This window comes from Alternaria arborescens (genome assembly GCF_004154835.1).
Source record: "Alternaria arborescens strain FERA 675 chromosome Unknown contig_12, whole genome shotgun sequence".
In the NCBI taxonomy this organism is placed as follows: domain Eukaryota; kingdom Fungi; phylum Ascomycota; class Dothideomycetes; order Pleosporales; family Pleosporaceae; genus Alternaria; species Alternaria arborescens.
This window is the reverse complement of record NW_021167867.1, coordinates 240,496-254,603: the sequence shown is the minus strand read 5'-3', so window position 1 is coordinate 254,603 and position 14,108 is coordinate 240,496. Positions and strand designations below refer to the sequence as shown.

Sequence of the window (14,108 nt, the reverse complement as noted above, 5' to 3'; positions counted from 1 at the left end):
ACTTAGCGACCTCATAACATTGTGATACCATTGTAGACAAATCTCATCTAGCAAGAATATATTCATATCTTGTCATGCATCATGACGTCGTTGTCGTAACTTTTGTCGTATCTCATAGCTTGCCTTTGTTGTCCTCAAGCTCGCAGAATGCCTTGAATGTTACCAAGCCCTCCGCACCCTCCTCGTCTCCAGCATCAACCTCGCTCTTGATGACAACTTCAGCTGTGGCACCAACAAAATAGACAAAGCCCTCCTTGAGTTCTTCCTCCTTGGGTCCCACGCTGATTGTTCCCTTGCCCTTGGTGCAGAGGATGATGCTTGGTCCATCAATCGGGTCAAACGTCGCCTTGCCACCAGTGCGATTGAGTGCCGTCCGTACTACAGCGAACTCAGGGATCGGCGGGTTGTACAGCTTGTTGCTGCTGTTGGAGCTATACGCCGGCGCATTCAGCCTAACCTGGGAATAATCCCTGGGCTCCATCTTTTGCTCACTAATTGGCGCATAGCTGTAAGTCAGCATCTTTGTCAAATTATCAACGTCCTTAAACTTTGGTGTGAAGCCCGCGCGGACCACGTTGTCGGAGCTCGCCATGCACTCGATGATGTCGCCAGAGAGGTAAGCATGGATATCGTCAGCCTTCAGGAACATGGCTTCGCCGACCTCTAGCTTGACGTAGTTGAGGAAGAACTGAACAAAAAGACCGATGTCACCAGGGAATTGAGTGTTGAGGCGGACGACGAGGTCTGCGAGCTCTTTGCCATCGTTGGAGGGTGGGCCGCCGTCCGCGAACTTGTCGCCTTCGGACTTGGCTGCCTCAACAAGCTCTTCACTGGCTGATGATAGTGCGTCCTTTTCCACGTTCATGAGCTTTGTGAAAGCGGATTGTAGGGCTTTCTTGTTCTCCCGCATGTCCTCCTCCTTGTCGGAAGTTTCCTTGCCGCTGATGGTATCCTCGAACTTCTTAGCTTCTTCTTCGCCAACAAGTTTACGCAATGAGGGAACGGTCTTCAGGAAGTGCGCGATTTCAGCGAGGGGTCGGAAGCCGCAGAGGCCATCGAAGGGAGTGACCGCGATGGTCATTTCGGGCTTGTGGTTGTCATCTAACGAGACATTAGTATTCCTGAAGGGGAACTCTGGGGTGACGCTGACCTGGGTAGTTCTTGGGATCACTGGCATGTAGCTGCTCAGCAAGCTTCTTGTTTGGGTGTGCCTGGATGCTCAGGGCCTTGTTGATGGACAGCACCTTGAACAAGAAGGGAAGCTTGTTCTCATACTTCTCGGCGATCTCTGTAGACAGCAAGGCTTGATTTTCTTGAACGAGGTCTAGAAGTGTCCGCTGGGTCTCGAGGTCTTTGGAGGGAAGCGACGGGTGTGTGCCCATCCATAGCTGGTAGTGTCAGCGACGCGTCAATTGAACATTCCGTGTTTCGCACCTCGGCATATGGCTTCTCTTCTTCAATCGAGAAATCAGAAGCCGTCGCAGCGTGGAATTTGGCGGCGGCGGAATCTTTACCGACTTTCCCTGGGTTGGTTCAGCATACCGCTGGCGCGAATGTGAGTGATGACGCGGGGCAGCGTACCCCAGTCGTAGCTGTTAACACCTGCGAGTGGTCAATTAATGTTCTCTTGCTATCTTCATTACCGCATTTACTTACCGCATTCTAGTCTGATAAGAGGGTTCCGCATCTTGAAGCCGGTTTCGGTGGATTGTGGATGTTGTGTTGTATAGCGACACCGCGATTTGGCAGAGGAGCTCTCGGCGGGGTCCACTTCTTGGTCCCGCATGAACGTCACCCTTGCTGTTCGATTAAGCTCATGGAACCAACCCCTCTTCCGTAGCTAGCGTATCCCACCCTGCATCCAGCGGAGTACATGCCCCGACGTTGATCACCTGCAGCTGTTTCTCTTTCCTCTACCTCACTTTGCTACTTCCACGCGCCAACACATGAGCTACCTGCAGCGCTTCAGGTAACACGGAAAGAGCTGGGGAGTTGACGGGCCACAACTTCCGTCAACATGGCAGCCCGCAGCAGGCCACGAGGTCAATTGAAGGAAGAGTTCGATGAAGAGAGGGTCATCTGGAACTCGATCAAAACCGATGGCCGACGCGTTGATCAACTCATGGTACGAGATTCATTTTCTTGATTATCACTGGCGTTGGAATCAACATCTCTATTTTCACCGCCATCATTTGCTCACTACAAGCGGAGTACCGTCGAATCTTCGTGACTCCGAAGGACATCTCGACCACAGCCGAGCTGATCATGAACGCCGTGCCCAAATAGACCCTGCTCTACTTTTAGTTGACTAGGCAAAGATTTGCTCCTCTACTGACATACCGCAGAAAGAGTCCGATGTCTTGCAAGAGAAGATCTCCGCTATTGTCGCAGAACAGTCTGCTCGTATCGGTCCGTCAACATCTCACCGACTGTCATGTATCGTCGTGTTGCTGACACTATTAGATCGCGGCGAGGAAACTTCAGCCCGCCTTGACGACGAACTTGAAGACCTTCTACGCGACAACATCCGTAATCTCAATGAGGCGCAAACCCTTCTGCAACCCGTCGAAGGCGGCAATGACGTCCACACCCAGATGACGCTACTGGCCGCCCTCCGCATGTCAGAAGAGGCTCCACCTTCAGCATCACGAGCCACTAGCGTTGGGCACGGGAAGTCGGGACGCGACCGCCAGGGCAAGCGAAAGCTGACCGATAGTATCGATGACCGCGACAGCATGGCTGCGGACAGTCCTGGAGGTCCTAGCCCAAAGGTCGTTATCAGCAGCCAAAAAGATCGACTGGTAGCCAAGTCGGGCAGTAGCAGAGCAGGATCAGTACCTGTTGCGAGAGAGGGCAGCGTAAAGATCGATGAAGACGATTCGGGTAAGGGTAAGATGGTTCTTCCTCCTTCCAAAACCAAGCCCACGATCAAGTACAAGACCAAGCGTTGAGCTGTACTACACTATCGGCGTTCCTTCTAGACGGCAGATGATACCCACTCTGGCAAATTTCCTTTCGGCTTGTTCGAGGTTTGTAGTCGGATAGGCAAGCTCATAATTTCACCTCATCTGATCTCATACGTCTTTTTCAAGTGCTCATGCCACATGTATTATCCTTCCTCTCATAGCGCCCGCCTCACGTTCCCGTTTATCATCCCATCTCCCTTCGAACATCACGACAGCTGACGACCATACTACAGAAGTCCGACCTCGCCTATCACCACAAACAGAGGTTCTCTACCGGAACAACGCGAAGAATCGCTCTTCTTCTTCTTCCATGTCATTCGAGGGTGAAGGCATTCTCTGCCGCGTAACGTCGGTGATCGGCGAAGGAAAGCAACGTCGGTACGAAATTATCGATGCTGATCCGGATCCTCCGACACCATCAGTACCCTACCGTGCTTCCGTAAATCATCTAATACCCATCCCGCCGCCCTCTTCCAACACCACACTGCCTGACCTTAGTAAAGGGAAGAACGTGCTCGCTCTGTACCCGGGTACCACTACCTTCTATAAGGCGGAGGTGGTAGCTGTATGGAGACAGATCGACGGCAAGGTCAAGAAAGAAGACGGGAGTAAAGAAGGAGAGCCTGTGGATAATCTCGTCAGATTGAGGTTTGAGGGTGAAGACGAGGCGGACCGTGAGATGAGTGTTGAGAGAAGGTATGTACTGCCTGATAGATGACCGGGTAGTATCGTCCATTTTTCAAAGAGCTAGATGATCTCAGTTCAGGCTGGCGATATACAAGATCTGAATACGGAAGTTTGGATAATGGTGATATGGAGGGTGTGGTTTGGAACGGACTGGTTGATACCGCGCATGTTGCATTTTTGCTTTTGAGACTTTTGCATACTGGAGTTGAGCTTTTTTTTTTTGGAACGAATACCGTCATCGGTTTAGTATCTGGAATCTACATCTTTCTTGCAAATAAATCGCGGTGTTGTCCACCTGGATAGCCAGAAGGCATTGCCAAGCCACTAGCATCAGCGTCTCGACCCTAGGATGCACGTCGCCAACTTGAAGGCTTCAAAGACTCCGCAACTTAAGTCGACGTGACCCCACACACGACACAATACGCATTCTAACCTGAAATCAAGTGTCGCGTCACTAAGAGGAACTTGGTGTGCGCCGAACATCCCACCAACAGACTCTCAATCCAATCACACACACGACTATCGACGCCTCTAACCCGCGCCGCACGCCGACTCCACCAATATCCGCAGCTATCTAATCTCCACCACCCGCACACACCGACATCGCCATGAACAACTACTCTTTCCTGGAGTCCTCCCAGCAACAGGCCGCCCAACAACAGCAGCAGCACAATCAAAACCGCCCACCACCTTCTCCTTCACACTCACAAGCGGGCAGCATAGCAGGTTCGCAAGTCAACGGCGGCGGCCAGAACGGCATTCCAATGGTCAATGGCTTGCCAAGTGGGGGCCAGCAGACGGACATGAACCATCTGTGGGCGGTGGTGCAGCAGTTGAGTCAATTACTAGAGGAGAACAAGGCGCAAACGAGGGGCATTGTGGAGGGTGTCGCTGCGATACAGGGGAGGGCTGCACAAGAAGACGGAGGCGAAGTCGGCGGTGGACTTAATCTGAGAGGTGGTGGAGGGGTGGCCATGAGGGAGGTTAATGGCGAGATAAATGGTATGTTTAGTCTGCTTGGAGACAATACAGACAACCACATCCGACTGATACCCGATAATCACACACTGACACTCCTCACAGCAGCAACGGTCGCGAATCTGCAATCACAGCTTACGGCCGCGCAATCCACAATCGCATCCTTGACCTCCACGAACTCATCGCTCTCAACCCTCCTTACCGACTACGAATCTGCCTTGACTCTTCTCCTCGATAAATTACGTCCTTATGCTTATTCTCAAACCTCAGCCATGCTCGCCCTTCACAAATACTATCAAAGCCTCCTTGACCAAGAGCGCTCAACATCCATGGGGCTGCGGCTCGAACATGCAGACTGGCAAGCGGGGTTGAGTCGCGTGGCAGAGAACGCAAGGAACGCACTACGATGCCAGAGTGAAATCGAGCAAGGCTTAAGGGGTAGATGCAAAGAGTTGGGCGAGGAGAATAGGGTGTTAAGACGTATGGTGGGGTGGGAAGAGAGGGAAAGCAGCGATGATGAGGCCGAGGACAAGGCATAAACGGATTGTTACGAGGTAATCACGGGCGGTACACGTACGGAGAGTGTTTGTTATGCATAGCGTCGGCGTTTGGGGCCTCACGAGACACCCACGGTGTTCGAGGTGGAATGCTATGGCTTGAGGTTCGCCTTTGACATATCGGCTGATGCTTGGCTTTTCATTCCAGAGACATTATTACATGTACTTGGATGTTGTCGAGGAAAGCTTGTTTGGACTCGAAGTTGGTTCGAGAGTAATCCGAATACTAATATCATGTTCAAAGTCCCATTGATTCTTGTGAAAGTCTACTAACCCCTGGTGGTAGTAGACTAACCAGTAATCTAACGGATAGAGGTCACATCCGCACGCTTCCACGGCTTGCCCAGACTCCCGTGGACGATTCCCTCGCTTACCCCAACACTACCCCAGAAATCTACCTCGGCACAGCTAGCACTCCCCCGCAGAACCCGCCTCATCACCTACACTTCGCGGCCCGTCGAAGGCCTTGGCTAACGCGATGAAGCCATTAATCTTGCTATCATGGTATAGCGTGCTGTCTGTGCAGATATGGATGCCTCGGGGCATGTTTAAACCGGTGGGTATTGGATAGACTACATGATGCAGCGCGTTGTAAATTCCCTCCTGCGACGTTCTCGTCTCAATTCAACGTCGCGATAACATTTACAAGGCGAGTGTTATACTGTAAGTTACTGCTGAGCGTACGCGTGTATCCTTGAGTGGTCATTGATGCTGATGTGGACCAGGGACCCACTCCTACTCCTTCCGACTCCGCAGGAATTCAGGAAGGGATACAGCAACAAGCTCGGTGCCCAAGGGATTAATCGGCCGAGGACCAAGAACAATAAGACCACATTTTAGGTGATTCAAAGTGCTGCGCCCTCACCAAATATTCGACAGCATTACTTCCTCCCTAGCATTCAACAAATCGAACCGCAAAGATGGTCATCAAGTCTCGCTGGTCGTTCCCTATACCTAGCGTTTCCCTACCAACGTACATCTTCGACTCTCCAACTGCAGAACTACCGAAGACTCCACTCTACCTTTCTGCAAGCGAACCCGAAAAGTACAACATTACATTGCACAGATTGCGGCACGATGCGCAACGTCTGGCTTCAGGTTTGCGACGCGCGGGTCTGCAACCAGGTGATCGCGTATTGCTGTACTCAGGAAATACGCTGTTCTTCCCAATAGTAGTCCTAGGTGTCATCATGGCAGAGGGCATTTTCACAGGTGCAAACCCGACCTACATTGCTCGAGAGCTAGCATACCAATTGAAAGACAGCGGAGCACGCTTTATGTTATGCGCAGAGGGCAGTCTGGACACGGGAATCGCAGCTGCAAAAGAAGCGGGTATGGGCGCTGAGCGCGTCTTCATCTTTGACGATGGCCTAGCGACGTTTGAGGGTCGGAAAGTGGAGAAGAGTACCGAATTGGGACATATTCGCCATTGGACTGAACTTCTCGACACCCCAGAACGCAGTAGCGCCTACTCTTGGCCCAATCTACAAACACCAGAAGAACTCGACCGAGTAGTAGCGCTCAACTACTCGTCGGGAACGACTGGTGTTGCGAAAGGCGTCATGATAACGCACAAGAACTATGTCGCAAACACCAGCCAACAACTTCACATTCAAGCCACCGCGCCGGACTACAAGGAGAAGCTGAAGAAGAAGAGGTATCTCTGCTTTCTCCCCATGTACCACGCTATGGCACAAGCCACCTTCTGCTTCGGCGCTGTCAAGCAACGCGTACCGGTCTACATGATGCCCAAGTTCGACTTCCTAGAGATGCTGCAGAATGTGCAGAAGTACCGTATTAGTGACATGGTGTTGGTGCCGCCGGTCGTAGTGGCCATGGCCAAACACCCAGCGACGAAGAAGTTTGATCTGAGTTCTGTGACTGGTGTATCGTCCGGCGCCGCTCCTCTCGGTCGAGAAATCATTCGGGAATTCGAAAGTATATGGCCGAATGGGCAAGTCAACGTTAAACAAGGCTACGGCATGACGGAGGTCACATGTGCAGCAACTATATTCCATCCTTCGATCTACTCTGATAGCTTCTCGGTTGGTGAGATTCTGGCAAACTGCGAGGCGAAGATTGTATTGGACGATGACGGCAAGGTCGAAGCGCCACAAGGCGAGAGAGGCGAGATCTGGGTTCGCGGGCCAAATATCATGAAGGGATATTGGAACAAGCCTGATGCGACGAAGGAGACTATGACAGAAGACCGATGGCTGAAGACAGGAGATGTGGCATACGTGGACAAGAACAACCACTTCTTCATTGTGGACAGGAAGAAGGAGTTGATCAAGGTGAAGGGTCTACAGGTCGCGCCAGCAGAGTTGGAGGCGCTACTGCTTGATCATCCGGACGTGCAAGATGCTGCCGTTATCGGTATTACAGCGTAAGTTTACGCGATTCTTTCAATCTCACAACCGCTAATCATAGTCAGAAACGGCGATGAACTGCCTCGCGCGTACATTGTGCCTCAGTCGCAGGAAAGTGCGACCCCAGAAACCGCGGAGAAGATCAAGAACTGGCTGGCTGAGCGCGTCTCCAGACACAAGCGGTTGGAAGGAGGCGTGAACTTCATAGATGCGATTCCGAAGAATCCGTCTGGAAAGATTATGCGAAGGCAGTTGAGAGACAAGGCTGCACTGGAAGATACTAAGGCGAAGTTGTAAATCGGATAGATTTAGCGTTCACAGCGAGGGAGGTAGATATCTAGCAAGGCAGCGAGTGAACATTCAAAATAGGCTGTCCAATTATTGAAGCTTTGTGTTCGAGTCAGCGCTGCGGTCCTCTTGGTTTCATTGCCTGTCGTTCTCCACAACACGTGGACGTCATTCGTCTGCCATGGCTCGAAATTGATGGGTCGTAGTTGTTGCTGCTTTGATATACACATGCAGCGTTATCCGCTCGTGACTGACATGACGATCTGCCATTTCCGCATAATGAAACCTAGTTGCTTCGCTGTCCGTTCTTGGCTGCCCTCAGCTCGTCCATCTTCTTTACTCGCTCCTTGAACTCGTCATATTGGCACTTTTCGTAGGAATGTCTCTCGTTCTAATACTCTGGTCAGCCGCCTGTCGTCGTCTTTTCCTTGACCGGTTCTCCGCGCGTACCTCGCACTTCCATGGTAGGTAGTACTCCTCGTACCGACACCGGTTCAAGGGGATAAGAAGATGTGCGCATGAGTCTCGGTAGGCCAGTGGTAGTTTGGCGGCGCTCATTTCCTCACGGGTAGCCTCTACATTCCCGTCAGTCTTTATTCCTCATGACCAATTGCGTCAAGATGATTGGCCCGACGTACTCCTCGGCTCGCCGTCAAGGCCGACGGCATGCTTGATGGTATCGGTGATGGTCATAGTGGCGGCCCTCGATGGTGTTCGTCTTCAATGGCGCGCGGGGGGCTGGTGGGCGGAGAGTCGTTTGCGGGCGAGCTTGCTGAGGTTCACTTGCGGTCGGCAAAGGCAAGCTGACCACCGCCGGACCCCGACGCTTGGCAGGGCAGGCGCGAACGCGGCCTTCCAACGCGACTTCCCCCAGGTCTGACGCGAACTGCAGACACGCCCTCACGAAATCACTTGACACGCCTCCCAGACGCCTTGTTACTGCTCATCGAATGGTGAAGATGCCCCCCGCGCCCGATGGCAAAATCTATTCGGCAACCTACAGTAATGTGCGTAGCAATCACCGCTTGCGACTCAAGTCTCAGCCACCACTTTGCGACAATGCACTGATAAACTGCAGGTTCCCGTCTACGAGTGCAATGTCAACGGCAACCATGTCATGCGCCGTCGTGCCGACGACTGGATCAACGCCACTCACATCCTCAAGGTAGCCGACTACGACAAGCCTGCGCGTACCCGTATCCTTGAGCGCGAAGTCCAGAAGGGCGTGCACGAGAAGGTTCAAGGTGGATATGGTAAATATCAAGGCACATGGATACCCCTCGAGGAGGGGCGACATCTGGCAGAGCGGAATGGTGTGCTGGACAAGATGCGCGCCATCTTCGACTACGTCCCCGGTGACCGGAGCCCTCCACCTGCGCCCAAGCATGCGACAGCTGCCTCAAATCGCATGAAGCCTCCAAAGCAAACCGCTGCGGCTGCTGCTGCCGCGGCCCGGAATGGTAAAAATGTCTATTCGCTTGAATCTATGCAATGTAGGAGGTCACTCTCATTGGTCATTGTTCAAGCTTTAATGCGCGAGACATGAAGCTGACTTGCATCGCAGCCTTTGTAACTACATCCGCGCAGTCTCAAGTTAGCGAAGAGCCCTATGAGGCCTCTCAGATCAGATCGCAGATCTTCCGCGAGGAGACGCCGGACAACGAGACTGTCATTTCGGAATCCATGTTGGGTGACGCCGATATGCTGGATTCTTACTCAACGGGTGGCGGCAGAAAGCGTAAGCGGGGGATTGACCAAATGTCTCTTCTGGATCAGCAACATCAAATATGGGCCGATCAGCTACTGGACTACTTCATGTTGCTAGACCACGAATCCGCCGTCTCCTGGCCCGAACCACCGCAGAGCATAAACCTCGACCGGCCGATCGATGAGAAGGGACACGCAGCTATGCACTGGGCAGCGGCGATGGGTGATGTTGGGGTAGTAAAGGAGCTGATACACCGAGGAGCACGCATCGATTGCCTGTCGAACAACCTGGAGACACCCCTAATGCGCGCCGTCATGTTCACGAACAACTTCGATAAGGAGACTATGCCCAGCATGGTCAAGATCTTCCAGCAGACGGTTCATAGGACAGACTGGTTCGGCAGTACCGTCTTCCATCACATCGCGGCGACCACCAGCAGCTCGAACAAGTACGTTTGCGCAAGATGGTATCTTGACTGCATCATCAACAAACTCTCAGAAACCTGGATACCAGAAGAGGTTACTAGGTTACTCAATGCAGCAGACCAGAACGGAGACACAGCCATCATGATTGCTGCGCGAAACGGCGCGAGGAAATGCGTGCGAAGTCTGTTGGGACGCAACGTCACAGTCGACATTCCTAACAAAAAGGGAGAGACGGCAGACGATCTTATTCGAGAGCTCAATCAACGACGACGAATGCATGGACGCACAAGGCAAGCTTCATCGTCACCTTTCGCACCACCACCAGAACACCGACTCAACGGACATGTACCGCATCTAGATGGAGGACCACTGATTCCAGTACCATTCCCCAGCATGGCTGTTCGAGAACCTGTTCAGTATCGCTCACAGACGGCCTCACATCTCATGACCAAAGTCGCGCCAACACTACTGGAGAAATGCGAAGAGCTGGCTGCAGCATATGAGACGGAACTTCAGGAGAAGGAGGCTGAATCCTTCGACGCAGAACGTGTGGTGAAGCGACGCCAAGCCGAGCTTGAAGCCGTACGAAAACAAGTAGCTGAGTTACAGGGCACATCAAATGGCCTACACATTGACCTCAACGACGACGAAGCAGACCGGCTGCAAGAAGAGGAACTGCGGTTACTGGTGGAAGAAGCCGAGTCGCTCCTGGAGATTGAACAAAAGGCCGAGCTCCGTCGACTGTGCAGTAGCATGCCGCAACAGAATGCCGACAACTCGCCTGTGGATGTCACGGAAAAGATGCGGCTAGCATTGTTGCTACATCGCGCGCAACTCGAGCGGAGAGAGCTGGTCAGAGAAGTAGTGGGTAATTTGAGCGTGGCAGGTATGAGCGAGAAGCAAGGCACATACAAGAAGCTCATTGCGAAAGCACTGGGTGAGCGGGAGGAAGATGTCGAGTCCATGCTGCCTGAGATCCTGCAAGAGCTGGAAGAGGCGGAAACGCAGGAAAGGGCCGAGGGACTGGATGGAAGTCCGCTATAGGTTTTGTTACCTAGTAGTAAACCCGTGATGGCAGGACAGTGTTAACGAGTATTTACGACCAAGATAGCGAGCATTTACCTCCTAATGTATACATGTTTCTGGCTGGGCGCTCCAACGATGACGCGAATTGTTCAAGGCTGCGGCGTGTATCTCGAAAACATCCGGCCGCGCTCATGGGATTCGTGATGGTGGTCTCCACACGGCTAATGCGTGTCAGTTGCTTGTGCATGCGTGGGGTTAACGACTTTCAGATGACCTTGGTATGCAAGGCGGCTGGATGTGACTGGATCACGCATGGGGCTAAGCTATGACGTGATTCAGACGGGCTGGTCGACACCCAACTTTCCGCACCTCAAGACGGCGGACTTGCTGGAGCCGGAGAGCATTTGTCGAGGAAATGGCGTGGATCAAAGGGGGGAAATTTGGTAGTCGCCAGGCTGCGTATGCTGGGACGCGTAGCTCGGAGGTGAGCTTGGCCGCGATTGGACCATGAGGCGGAGTGTACGGCAATGCAGGGGCTTGGCTGTAGGGCATTGCACCAACATCTGAAGACAGATATCAGCAGTTCGCAACTGTCCAACTGACTAAGACAGCATAGCCCGCCGCCGCCTAATCCCAATACCATCACACGCTTGCAGCGGTCCCACCCACCTGCCATTCGGTACTGTCACTCGCTTGCATTCGTCGCCTTATGCCTGAGTCCATTCCGCTGAGGAAGAAGCCTCCGCCGCATCCTCGTACCCTCGTCCACACCCTCTCGGAAGACTTCAGCCTCGAGCCCCCAAATAGAAGCACCTCGCCCGTCGTTGCGTCCGGGTCCAATTCCCGACAGCTTCCACGAACACGCTCTTCGTCGCGACAACATCGAAAAGCGAACGGCAAGGCCGTTTCTGCGCTCAAGGAACCGGATAGCCCAGCCAATTCAGAACTCGAGTTTGACGACTGGGATGAACACGACGCCGCCATGCCCTCAGATCTCAGACCCTCCATCGACGTCAGAGATGGACGCGCGAATGCGCCCCTGTTAGGGCGCAAGACCGAGGACGACAGCATGGATGAAGGCTTGTTGGGGAGGAGCACACATCACTTCCACGAGCGGGATCCAGAGCTGCAAGCAAAACACGAGACGCGCAAGAAGTACACCTATGCCGCTTTCCTGCTTGCGCTGAGCCTGGTCAGCTTCACCGTACAGACAGAGACGGCCGTATACATCCAACATCAATTGAAGTGGGAGAAGCCATACTGTATGCTGTACATGACCCACGGCTCCTGGGTTGTGCTCTGGCCAGCAACTCTCTTTTTGCTACGTCTCCAGCACTGGAGCGAGCCATGGCCGACCTTCTGGCGACGACACGTCCAGCTCCTCCGCCAGACCGCTCTCATGGTCCAGCACCAGAACCTCCACCCAACACCCCGCCAATCCCAAGTCTCGCCTGTACGATACATGCTCAAGATGACGGCCTTCATCACATGCGCCCTTACACTTGCCGGAGGAAGTTGGTACGTGGCTGTGAACCAGACCACAGCCAGTGACCTTACAGCCATCTACAACTGCTCTGCCTTCTTCGCCTACGCCTTCAGTATCCCCATTCTCCACGAGAAGGTCCGCGCCAGCAAGATCATCGCCGTAGCCATCGCTATTGTGGGCGTCTTCGTCGTCGCATACGGCGATACCTCCCCCGCAAAACATGGTTCCCAGTCTGGGGGTGGGACCGGCGGTAATAAAGCACCCCCGTCGCATGAAGCCGAGAACCGCGCTTTTGGTAACCTCGTCATTGGCGTCGGAAGTGTCTTGTATGGTCTCTACGAAGTGCTGTACAAGAGACTTGCGTGTCCACCCGAAGGCGCTGCACCCAACAAGGGCGTTATTTTCGCAAACCTGTTTGGAAGCTTAATTGGTGCTTTCACTCTGGGAGTCCTGTGGATTCCGTTGCCCTTCTTGCATTACATGGGCTGGGAGCTGTTTGAGTTGCCGCATGGAGAGCAGGCGTGGATGATGGCTATCAGTGTGTTGGCTAATGCTAGTATGTTTCCCTCCTCCCTGCAACCTCGTGAACAAAGCAGCGTACTGACCCCATCCCAGCCTTCTCCGGAGCCTTCCTCGCGCTCATCTCCCTCACCTCTCCCGTCCTCTCCTCTGTCGCAGCTCTCCTCACCATCTTCATTGTCGCGCTCGTCGATCAGCTTCTCCCTCCACCGCTCAACTCGCCTCTTACACCTGCTGCTATCGTTGGCGGTCTTCTTATTATTGGGGCGTTCATTTTGTTATCATATGCATCATACAAGGAGATGGACGAGGAAAGGAGACACAAGCTCGAGGAGGCACCTAGCGAGTTGGATGATTAGGTGTTATCGAGGGGTATAGACAATTTTCTTTCGCTACATAGAATTCTCCATTCTTTTGGGAACTGTTTCGCATACTACACATTTAGGAGTGGTTTGCTGGGGCAGGCTCTCATGCAGACCCTTTTTTCTTCTTGGGTTTTATCTACGCGGGCAGGCCGCGTTAATTTGTGTGTTTTGGCATTGCGTGCTTTGACTCGCATTAGCATGGTTTGCATATATGGCGTCACTGGAGTTGTTACAGGGTAGACCGAATGGTCACCTTGATGCTAGAATGAATCCTTGTCGTTTTACTACTTTTGAAACTTGATTCTTCTTTGCGTTCAACGTGTTCATTGCAGTAAGCTTCTTGTACTCAAAGCGTAAACGCCATACCGGACGCACTGCCGGCAGAAGAGAACTATTCGGATAATACCACAAGTAGAAGATGGTGCAGTAAAGATGACGCGAAAACTTGAATGATGCTGTAATAGGGTCACGGATTACTCTTTGGCATTGGCCTACCCTATGTAGGTGGTGGAGACAGATTGAGGAGAAATGGACCCTTCAAAGAGGGTCTGTGAGTTAGGAGGATGTACATCACTGAGTAGTCTGCCGCTCATGCTTTGCTTTCGCAGAAATCTCTCTATTTAACAATGTGTTCCTTTATGGTGTTCTTTGTAGCCTCAGTTGAGGCGTATTGTATGGGCAGGAGGTCATTGTCTCCAACCCACATCGGCGGACTTGATCAAGAACGGCTTCTG

General features: G+C 52.7%; 7 protein-coding genes across 7 annotated transcripts; 5 read left to right on the top strand and 2 right to left on the bottom strand.

The window, feature by feature from the left end:
* Nucleotides 1-112: 112 nt before the first annotated feature.
* On the bottom strand, nucleotides 113-1,687 carry AA0111_g5865 (Mannose-6-phosphate isomerase; the record flags this gene model as incomplete). The annotated part of the gene is made up of 5 exons (XM_028652024.1): nucleotides 113-1,101; nucleotides 1,151-1,388; nucleotides 1,435-1,523; nucleotides 1,582-1,602; nucleotides 1,657-1,687. The coding sequence occupies 5 exons, from the start codon at nucleotides 1,685-1,687 to the stop codon at nucleotides 113-115; spliced, it is 1,368 nt and encodes a 455-aa protein (XP_028506632.1).
* A 330-nt stretch (nucleotides 1,688-2,017) lies between these two features.
* Nucleotides 2,018-3,684, top strand: AA0111_g5864 (hypothetical protein; the record flags this gene model as incomplete). The annotated part of the gene is made up of 4 exons (XM_028652023.1): nucleotides 2,018-2,125; nucleotides 2,346-2,409; nucleotides 2,464-2,889; nucleotides 3,200-3,684. The coding sequence occupies 4 exons, from the start codon at nucleotides 2,018-2,020 to the stop codon at nucleotides 3,682-3,684; spliced, it is 1,083 nt and encodes a 360-aa protein (XP_028506633.1).
* A 577-nt stretch (nucleotides 3,685-4,261) lies between these two features.
* On the top strand, nucleotides 4,262-5,170 carry AA0111_g5863 (hypothetical protein; the record flags this gene model as incomplete). The annotated part of the gene is made up of 1 exon (XM_028652022.1): nucleotides 4,262-5,170. One exon carries the CDS (start codon nucleotides 4,262-4,264, stop codon nucleotides 5,168-5,170), a length of 909 nt encoding a protein of 302 aa, XP_028506634.1.
* Nucleotides 5,171-6,108: 938 nt separating this feature from the next.
* On the top strand, nucleotides 6,109-7,854 carry AA0111_g5862 (hypothetical protein; the record flags this gene model as incomplete). Its single annotated transcript, XM_028652021.1, has 2 exons — nucleotides 6,109-7,574; nucleotides 7,623-7,854. The coding sequence occupies 2 exons, from the start codon at nucleotides 6,109-6,111 to the stop codon at nucleotides 7,852-7,854; spliced, it is 1,698 nt and encodes a 565-aa protein (XP_028506635.1).
* A 277-nt stretch (nucleotides 7,855-8,131) lies between these two features.
* Nucleotides 8,132-8,538, bottom strand: AA0111_g5861 (hypothetical protein; the record flags this gene model as incomplete). Its single annotated transcript, XM_028652020.1, has 3 exons — nucleotides 8,132-8,236; nucleotides 8,296-8,420; nucleotides 8,484-8,538. The coding sequence occupies 3 exons, from the start codon at nucleotides 8,536-8,538 to the stop codon at nucleotides 8,132-8,134; spliced, it is 285 nt and encodes a 94-aa protein (XP_028506636.1).
* Nucleotides 8,539-8,804: 266 nt separating this feature from the next.
* AA0111_g5860 (hypothetical protein) lies at nucleotides 8,805-11,022 on the top strand (the record flags this gene model as incomplete). The annotated part of the gene is made up of 3 exons (XM_028652019.1): nucleotides 8,805-8,852; nucleotides 8,924-9,338; nucleotides 9,410-11,022. The coding sequence occupies 3 exons, from the start codon at nucleotides 8,805-8,807 to the stop codon at nucleotides 11,020-11,022; spliced, it is 2,076 nt and encodes a 691-aa protein (XP_028506637.1).
* A 691-nt stretch (nucleotides 11,023-11,713) lies between these two features.
* AA0111_g5859 (hypothetical protein) lies at nucleotides 11,714-13,368 on the top strand (the record flags this gene model as incomplete). The annotated part of the gene is made up of 2 exons (XM_028652017.1): nucleotides 11,714-13,046; nucleotides 13,106-13,368. The coding sequence occupies 2 exons, from the start codon at nucleotides 11,714-11,716 to the stop codon at nucleotides 13,366-13,368; spliced, it is 1,596 nt and encodes a 531-aa protein (XP_028506470.1).
* Between the last annotated feature and the right edge of the window lie 740 nt (nucleotides 13,369-14,108).